Genomic DNA, 9,847 nt, shown 5'->3' on the forward strand with positions numbered 1-9,847 from the left:
CTCCTGCTCACCTCTCAGTGTGACGCTCCATTAATTGTGCGTAAAGCTTTCCGGCAGGTATCGCCGGAAAACACGGTTTACTATTTGGCAGCTGTTATTTTTATGGAAATCGTCACTTACACTGCTCGTCCGGAGGAAACGACTGCAGAACTACTACCCAGGCTTTCCTTTATTGCAAGGTATCATCGCTTAAAACTGACAGGACTTTTCCGTCACCCTGTGGAAGGAACATACGCGGCGCTCCCCTCAAACTGTTTGTTTTCTTGCCGTGTCTTTCCAGCAAGCCCCAAATCGTCTCGCTCTGGGATCGTAGGAACCTGTCGCCCCCCTCCTCCGGGGCAGAGGTATATTTCCGTGCCCTATTTCTCACCCCCCGCAGGTCCCCCCGGCCTTCGCGGCGGGTTTCGCTGCAGGCACCGAGGCGGGAGGGAAACGACACCCGCTACCCCCCCCCCGAGGAAATGGCGTCCCGCGTCCTGGCGGCGGTGCCGGCGGGTCCCGGCAGGGGGCGCCCGCCGCGGGGCGGGGCGGGGCGGCGGCTGCGCGCCCGTCCCGGCGGTGAATGATCGCGCCCGGCATTCCCCGCGCCGCTCCCGGCCCGCCGCGGCTCGCCCGGCCCCGCCGCCATGGCCTTCACGTTCGCCGCCTTCTGTTACATGCTGGCGCTGCTGCTCACCGCCGCCCTCATCTTCTTCGCCATCTGGCACGTGAGTGCGGCGGCCGTTAGCGCCGTCCCTCCCGCGCGGCCTGAGGGGCGGCGGGTGTCCCGCGTCCCGCCCCGCCGCCCGGGCCGAGGGGACGGTCGCCGGGCCGGGGTGGGTGGAGGCCCTGGGCGCTCCCCCGCCCTCTCTCCCGCGGAGGCGGGCGGCCCGGGCCGGGGGGTGCCCGTCCGCCCGCCGCCCGAAGGGGCGGCCCTGGTTGCCGCTCTTGCGGCGGGGCGCGTTTTCCCGCTCTTTGTCTCGGTCCCGGGGCAGTTTAAAGACCGACCGGCGCCACCGGGGCGCGGCTGTCCCCCACCCCACCCCACCCCACCCCACCCCACCCCACCCCGGCCCGGCCCTCAGCGGACGGCAGCAAGGGGAAGGCGTTTTTCGGGGTGGGGGAAGAGGCACGGCCGAGGCCGCCTTAGGGAGCGGCGGGCGCCGAGGCCGGCCGAAACCGAACGTGAAACCGCAGCCGGGCCGCCCGGGGAAGGGCGGCGGGCTGTCCTGCCTGGCCGTGAACGCGTTGCGGGGGTCTCCCGTGAGGGAGCCCCCCCCCCCCCCCCAAAAAAAAAAGCCCCCAAAGGGCAATAGCCGCAGCGCGAGGGCTGGAGGCTCCTGGGGGGCTCCCCCTCGCTGCCTGGAGGCTGGCGGGGCGCCCGGCGGCATCTCCGAAGCGGCTGGCCCGGTGAGGCGCTGCGCCGCCTTCCCGGGGCAGGGGCCGGGGCCGGGCTGGCAGAGCGGCGGTGGAGGCTGAGGGATGGCAGCTGGTCCCCAGCCTTCGTCGCTCTCTTGAGGAGGTGGAGATGTGGCAGCGTTTGGCTGGGGGTAAAACGAACCTTCGAGTGCCGACACAAGACACCGTTTAATAAAGTGGATGTACTGTAAATGGGCGCAGTCTCTTTAAAATAGCGGTTGAAAACGTTTTAGTCTGAAGTCACGTTTGGCTGCTTCTTGAACAGAAATGATGAGTTAAGTGTTGCGTTCTTCTCACGCTTTATAAGAAGACTTAATTTTTTGATTTTTTTTTTTTTTTTAATTTTTCTTTTTTTTTTTTTGGAGATTTTTCTGTCTCAAACCTGACAGAGGGAGAGCCAGGAACCTACCTTGGATGGGCTGTGAGATACCGCTCTAGGAGAGGACGTGAGGGGGGATGTTGTTCTTGGCGCTGTTTCAAGCCTCGTAGTTGTCCTTAACAAAAACTGTTCTGTCCTAACATAAGCCCTGTCCTGTAAACGTGTGGGGGCCTACACTGAACAGAAGCGAACCTCATACTGGTAACAAGTTGGTCTGTCTTAAGACTTTCTTAACGTTGGGCATGGCGCTTGTTCTGCAGAAGTGGCTGTTGTTGTATTTCATGCCGCATCTTTGTCTGATTTTCATGGCATGAAAAGGTCGAGTGTATTTTATGGATGTGTGCGGGGGTCAGCATTTACTTCGACAACGAGACAAGACGTTTGGCTGCTTTTAAGATTGCTGTTGCTTTTTCTTGAATAACGAACCCTGCGTTCGGGTTCCTGCTGGCAACCGAGAGAGTCGCTTGTGACGGTCGGGGTCGGCGCACAGCGAGCGGGGTTAAAAACTGCCCAAGGGGACGCTGGAAATTCGTGGCTCCCGGGGAGGTCAAAAGGCAGAGCGTGGGCAGGGGCAGAGGTCTGTGAATGCCTGGAGTATCTTCTGCTTTCTTGTTTGTATAACCTACTTCAGATGTGTCTTACCTGCGGGTTTATGACGTGAGGACGTACTCGGGAGAAGTTACGTTCCCGAACGCGGTGGCAGCACTTGGGCGTTCTGGCTCTGTACCAAAATGTTACTTTTCATGGATAAAATACCTTGTGGCTCCTGGACTGAAGATTCACAACTGTTTCAATTTTTTTCCTAGATTATAGCATTTGATGAACTGAAGACCGATTACAAGAATCCCATAGACCAATGTAATACGCTCAATCCTGTAAGTTGCATGCTAAACATTTTTTTTTTTTTTAAGAAATGTGTGTAAAATGATTGGTTTTGATGTTATCTTGATACACTCAAACTAGGCAATAGAATTGCACCTGGGTGGACAAAACCTAGCTGTTCGACAGAAGTTCTAGGGAAAAATCTTTGTCTGCTTCTTTACTTTCAACGTGAATATTCTGACTGTTGTTAATCTGCTGGTGATCTTGTCAGCTGTCGTACTAACATTCTTTCAATCTGCTTTCTACGTTTTCGGCACAAAGACAGTTGAAAAGGTCAAAAAGATTAAAAGAGTCAAAATTGCATTGAAGGTGTGTACTGCTTTTTGGTTTAACGTTTTTACCGCCACTTCCATTTTGTTAGGAACGTTTGTAATACTATTGAGCTGTTTCGTTCAGCGTGCCTGTTCATCTGCTCGTTATTTGTTTGTTGGGGTTGATAACTTCATGGATTTCCATGTTTTGTGCAAAACAACTCTGCTTGCTTACCCAGTGAAGTGGGGAAAACTGTTACATGCCCGTGATAGGTGTCCTATCGATTAGCTGAAGTAACTTCAGACAGAAATAAATAGTACTTTTCAAGCAAGATTTATTGAACTCTGAGATTGTAGGAGACCAGTTGTTCTTTTTAAGCATCGACCAAGTAAATTCTGCTCTTGTTTGAGGATTTAGGGGGGCGTAATGTGACAGGCGTTATCTTCACTTCTTTGTTTTATGTTCCAGGATCAGGGGTGTAATCTTGGTGTCCTCTCGGATGCAACTCTGACACTCCTTGGTTTGTGAAAAGACTTTGAGACAAACTATTTGCTTGCATCTGTAACAGGCCAATGACAAAAGGGATACTTGTTAAAGAGCATCGAGTTTGGTGCAGGAGTTTCTTTGTGCATTTCTCACGGTGTTTACTTTGGCTTGGTGTGCCCAGGCTGAGGTAGAATGTAGGGGCAGCACAGCGGTGTGGCCTGGCCTGTAGCTTTATGGTGTTTTGAAGAGCTAAGTAAATGATGCAAATGACAAATGAATTTGCAGTAGCTTTGGGGGGGGGGACACACGGGACACCGCATGTTAGACATACGGCACATAAATTGACGGCAAGCATTGCAGCGTGAGAACGGGCGGGGAGGAGAAGAGGTGATAGGCAGAGGATTGCATCTCAGCGAGTGAGGTTTGCTGCTCGGATAGCTGTGCATCTAACAGTTTCCCTTGCTTGGTCTGTTTTACAGTCATTTCTGCTACCGTATGGGGAAGGCAAATTCTCATTACATCTATGCATTATGATCTTATCGCAACCTTTGAAGTATTATAATGCGCATGTTTAACGCGAATATTAACCTTCTGTTAACCCACGTGCATGTAGCATTTATTGATACGATAGCTTTGTGAATTGAAAATATTAAATAACTTAATATTTGCTGTTCTTGTGAAAGTAGATTGGCCACTAAAAGTGCAGTTAAGATCCAGGCTCTTGAAGGGATCCGGTAAATGCTGCTGGGCAAGTGCACTGGTGTTGTTTCCCTGTTCAAAGAACCAAAAATCCTGGAAGGAATCGAGACACCTCAGTAGAAAGATTAGCCTGAAATAGTAACTGCTCAGTACGCTGTTGGTGCCTTCCCTTCCCTGCTCCTATTATAGTAGTATCTCTTCTCAGCAACGACATTTCTTCCTCCCTCGCTTCTGTGATAAGTATCACGGTAGGATATGCTGTAGTTAATTTCCTTTTAGGACAACCAGGGAGGATAAAGTGTGGTAGACTTGAAAGAGACAGGTATTCTGGTGTGGGAGTAGGGTGTAATAAACAAGATAAAGAAAAAGGCCTTTTGCGATGTGTAGTTAAACAAATTACAGATTTTCAGACCTGGTAAATCTGTCTCAGCGGGCTGCCAAATGCGCTGCGTTTTGGATAGGGCGGTGGTTGTTGCTGCTGTTCTACTATAAATAACGGCCAAGTTGTAAATGGTAAGTATACGAAGAAGGATCTGGACAAAAATACTTGACAGATGTCACGTATGACAGCTTATTTTTGTTGATGTTGATGCGAGTTTGCTTTGTTTGATATTCTCCTTTTAGAGCAGCAGAACGTTGTAGCAAAGTAGGTGGTGAGAGTGTCTGCTTGTTGGTAGTTTTTAGATTTCTAGGGAGATGAGGTTTAAAAGAAGTGTCTGCTTAGAGAGAGTGAAAAAAATTATAAAACACTGCAACTTCGGCGTAGTCGCCCTATGCAACGTTAGTCACATCACACAAAAAAAGAGGGGCGGAGCGCGTGGTGTGTATGCGTGCACATATACATTGACAATTTAAATCCTCAGGTAGAAATGGAGTATTTTTCATGAGGAGATGTTTTAGCGGTCCCGAGTTGAGAAGCGACAAGCTTGCAGATTTGCTTCTTTCTGAATTGTGCGGTAAAGGAGTAAATGACATCACTTTGGGGTGACTCGTTTTAGAAAGTTTAACTCTTGTGGTGGGCGTGAGATTTTGCTGGCTCTTCGCATGCGTTTAAATCTATGTATCTCTCCATATTACTCCTATTAATGACACTAATACTACCTGGCATTTCATGCTTCCTGTGACTTCATAGTAACTGATAATTAGCTCCGTGGGCTTCTGCTGGAAAGCATGATGCTATAAAGCATGCGTATTAGGTACTTGTGAAGGAGAACGAAGCTGGCTAATGCGCCCCGAACTGCGCGTGCATAGCTGCTGTCGTGCCCTCCTGCGCTGCAGGCGGCACAGCGCTCGTCTCTGCAGACCGATGTGCATCACAACGTGACTGCTGATTTGCTGTGATAAAGCTTCGCCCAGGATATTACGTTTTGGCAGTAGTTTGAATTTGAAAAATTATGTACGTGTGAATAGCAAAACGAAGCTGTAAAATAGGAAAGCACAAAACATCTTTTTGCCTATAAACCATTATGTGGAGCGCATTTCCTACTGATATTTCTCTGTTGCCTGAGCAGAAATATCTCGATGCTCTCTCTTCTGTTACAAAGGTCACGTATAAAGCGTGGAATCTGTTAACAGTACACTTAATTTAATAGAAGCAATAAAAAAACTACTGATCTGAGCATTTAATTTTATAAATTTTTCTTCTTGGTTCATGAATATCATGTGAAGACAGCAAGGCACGTACTGCTGGTTGCTGTTTTCACTTTCTCTGCAGTCTTGTTCTTATTAGTGTTGGTTTTTAATAATATTTTTTAAACAATAGCTTACCTCCAAAATAGATTAAACACCACACGTTTTGCTTTGAGTAGTCGAAACTTCTAACTCGTATTTTTCTTTTCCAGCTTGTACTTCCAGAGTACCTCATCCATGCATTCTTCTGTGTTATGTTTCTCTGTGCAGCAGAGTGGCTTACACTGGGTCTCAATATGCCTTTGTTGGCTTATCATATTTGGAGGTAATATCGACGAGTCTGGTATCTCCGTACTCACGTTAATTGTTAACTCGTTCTCCCGTTGCAGTGCTTCCTGTTAAGTGTTCTGTGTCTTTGGCAAATGAAGGTGTTTTCTGATACGACGCTGAGGAAGTTTTTTATTTGTTGTTCTCCTGTGCTATGCAAGAATCGAGTTATGTGTGTGTATGTGTATGTTAAAGGTAGCTGACATGTGGAAGGTGTACTAGTACTGCAGATTCACAGTGTGGATTGCCAGTAGAAGTGGCAATCCCGCTTTCCTCCTACCACTAAGACATGGGCACCACCTCTCCTCGTGCTGGTATTAGTCCTGCTCAGGGAGCTGCAGGAGGGAGCTGGTCTGGTTGAAACGTAACCCAGCAAAACAGCTTTCACTGCCTGGCTGTATCTGTGCTAGTCCCGGCGTGAGGAGGAGGTAGGACTCTTTCTTTTATAGAATCACAGAATGGTTTGGGTTGGAAGGGACCTCTCAAGGCCATCTAGTCCAACCCCCCTGCCGTGGGCAGGGACATCTTCAACTAGATCAGGGTGCTCAGAGCCCCGTCCAACCTGACCTGGAATGTTTCCAGGGATGGGGCATCCACCACCTCTCTGGGCAACCTGGGCCAGGGCTTCACCACCCTCAGCGTAAACAATTTCTTCCTTAGATCTAGTCTGAATCTACCCCCCTTTAGTTTAAAGCCATTCCCCCTTGTCCTGTCGCAACAGGCCCTGCTAAAAAGTCTGCCGCCATCTTTTATAAGCCCCCTTTAAGTACTGACAGGCTGCAAGAAGGTGTCCCCGGAGCCTTCTCTTCTCCAGGCTGAACAACCCCAACTCTCTCAGCCTTTCTTCACAGGAGAGGTGTTCCATCCCCCTGATCATTTTCGTGGCCCTCCTCTGGACCCGCTCCAACAGGTCCGTGTCTTTCTTACGCTGAGGGCTCCAGAGCTGGACGCAGTGCTGCAGGTGGGGTCTCACCAGAGCAGAGTAGAGGGGCAGTAGCCTGTGTTAAACGACAATTTTGGGATCGTTTTGCGTTGACCTGTACGAGTATCCTTCAGCATGGTAGCCAGCATGCGTTGTATTGATGAGTGGAGGCTGTAGGTCACATAGGGTTATATGTTGGTCTCCTCTCCAGCTTTTCCAACCCTTTCATGAGGAATCCCATTTTTCACCTATTTATAAATTTGTCCTGTTTCCTTTTGGTGTGCCAGAGTTCAGCATGTTTAAGGCTGAGGTAAGCCGTCGCGGCACCGCCTGGGAAAGCTCTTCCATAGGCTCGTTTAGTTTGGAGCTTCGTATTGCTCTTGCAGTTCGCCATCTCCTACATGGAGCCGACGGACTTTGCTGCGAGGGGTGTGATTCCTTGTCTCGGTTCTGGTATTACTTGGTGGGTGGGGGGCAGGAACCAATGCTTCCCATTGCCGTCACCACAAAACTAACTGTGCATCGCTTGCAGGTACATGAGTAGACCTGTGATGAGTGGCCCTGGTCTGTATGATCCTACAACCATCATGAACGCAGATATTTTAGCCTATTGCCAGAAAGAAGGATGGTGCAAATTAGCATTCTACCTTCTATCATTTTTTTACTACCTATATGGGTAAGTTTTTTCCTCTGTCTCTCATCTAATCTTCAGTTTGGTGTTTTATTTTTTTTTTTTTTGATTGGGCTCAATGCACAAGAGAAAGTTTGAACATAGGAATATATATAATGCCAACATTCCTGAAAAAGAATACACAATCATCGTTTATTCTGTTTTAAAACGCAAGTCTTAATTTGGTCGGAATTACTAATTTGAATCTGTATACCATGACTGGAGACTTGAAAGCTCTGAGCTTTTCTTTTAAGCTTAATATAATAACTGCGCCCCCCCCCCCCCCCCCCCCGAGTGTTTTCATTAAGAAGCTGGAACAGTAATATTTCTGAAGTAGGTACTTTGATGTAAATGTGATTTTTGTTGAAGTCAAAGGGTAGGGGAGTCGCTCCAGGAGTGAAAAGGGGTGAGGCGCACAAAAGCCAGTGCCGCCGCCTGGTTCCTCCTCCCAGTTCTTCCTTCAAGCCGAAAGCCAGCTCGCTGCTTGGTGTTCGCGTCTGTTCTGGGCGGTGTGACACGGGAACCGGTGCGCGGACCTCCTTCCTCTCGGCACGCCGCACTTCTTGCGACACAGCTGGAATAGTTCAGGCTTTTGACACCTAGGCATCGCGTTTCTGCAGGGTTCCCTGTTATAATGTCACTTGATGTAGCGACAGCTGGTTGTTGCATCAGTTCGTGTCGTGCTTTATAATCCCCTTACGTGTTTGTGTAAAACCTTCAGTCACGATCCATGTACCTCACACAGATTTGTTCCTTAGAATATGCGACTGTAAAATGAAATGTGTAACGCTAATCAAAATGGTGCATCTTAATATTTCTGTTTTATTTTCCAGCATGATTTATGTTCTGGTGAGCTCTTAAGACGACATTCAGCAAGCTTTGTTCCAGTTAAGTGCATGCAAAAGCCACAAAACACGGATTCTTTACAACGAGAACCTCTTACCAAGATCAAATACGGAACCTGATGATTGCATTTGCGTTGGAAAACAATGACTCCCCTATTTTTAAAATATTTCCACATTTTATACTTGTGGAAAGACTGTTTTCTTATATTTTACTGGGACACTGAAATTAAAGAATTACATGTAAGTTAATATAACGGTTACTGGGTTTTGAGAAGTTTTGACTTTGCACTCCATAAGGAACAGCCATAATCTTCACGTAGGTATTCGTTACTGACTAGCCTTAGTACACTAGGGATTTTCTTTAGACTGGGCTTCATAGTGGCTCGTTTGGACTTGCGTATCCCGCTCTAACTATAAATCAGCCGTAGCTGCCGAGTGCTTGGGAAGGACTGGAGGCGCTGTGTGTGTTTGACCTGTAGGCGACGTTGGTCTTAAGAGATGAATTCGTGGACACGGTTGCAAAAATAGGAGTTCTATTTTTGGTTTATTTTATTTTTTTTTCTGTCTGGTTAACCTTTCCCCGTATATGCATGGTTCGGAGACTATTGTATTTTCACCGAATGTTAGCCTTGCTTTAATCTCAAGCATATGTCATTGTGATAGGAGAAGTTGAACTGTCCACAAAGGTGTGAATTTAAATGATGATTTTTATTTTTTTTCAATGTCTGTGCTGTCTTATTAACGAATGGACAAACCTGCAACATTTATCGAGTCCAATGATGAAAATACTCTCGAGTTTAAGAGTAATAGTACAGAGCTTTTCAAAGCAGAAAGTGAGATTGTGAAACTGCCCTGCTGTTCCTTAGTGCAATAAATAATAAAAAAAAATCTCAAATTCAGAAACACGTATTTTAACTGGTGCCTTGTTTTGTTTTCAAATTGAACAGATCCTTGCTGTATTCATCTGTTTGCTTTATGATGGATAATTGCATTGCCTTTTCAAAATGGAACACTGAATCAAGTTATGTCTGGAAAAGGGAAGCTCCCATTTCCTGCTTTTTTTTTTCATGGGTCTGCAGATAAATAGTAGATGGGGCAGGGGGAAGATGTTTCAGGTAAACCGATAGTATTGCATTGTAAATTGTTACTGCAACAGCTGCTTAATTTAGGAGTCATAATTAGGAATCTTTTTCATTGTTCCCCAGCGCAGGTAAATGAATAGTTTCCCAGTTCTAGTAAAACGTTTTTGAATAAACTCTTTAGTTGTTCGCTTTGGGTCTCTCGGGTGTTAGATGCAATAAAAGTCGTACGAATGGCTGCACTGGGCTCGACCAGAAATCCAGATACTCCAGTACTGG

At 47.4% G+C, this 9,847-nt stretch overlaps 1 protein-coding gene across 1 annotated transcript; it reads left to right on the plus strand.

The window, feature by feature from the left end:
* Positions 1 to 567: 567 nt before the first annotated feature.
* On the plus strand, positions 568 to 9,398 carry CNIH1 (cornichon family member 1). Its single transcript, XM_076345735.1, has 5 exons — positions 568 to 707; positions 2,584 to 2,652; positions 5,938 to 6,050; positions 7,507 to 7,650; positions 8,478 to 9,398. Exons 1-5 carry the CDS (start codon positions 627 to 629, stop codon positions 8,503 to 8,505), a joined length of 435 nt encoding a protein of 144 aa, XP_076201850.1. The 5' UTR covers positions 568 to 626; the 3' UTR covers positions 8,506 to 9,398.
* The last annotated feature ends 449 nt before the right edge of the window (positions 9,399 to 9,847 follow it).

The sequence above is a fragment of the Aptenodytes patagonicus genome, chromosome 7 (assembly GCF_965638725.1).
Source record: "Aptenodytes patagonicus chromosome 7, bAptPat1.pri.cur, whole genome shotgun sequence".
Taxonomy (NCBI): domain Eukaryota; kingdom Metazoa; phylum Chordata; class Aves; order Sphenisciformes; family Spheniscidae; genus Aptenodytes; species Aptenodytes patagonicus.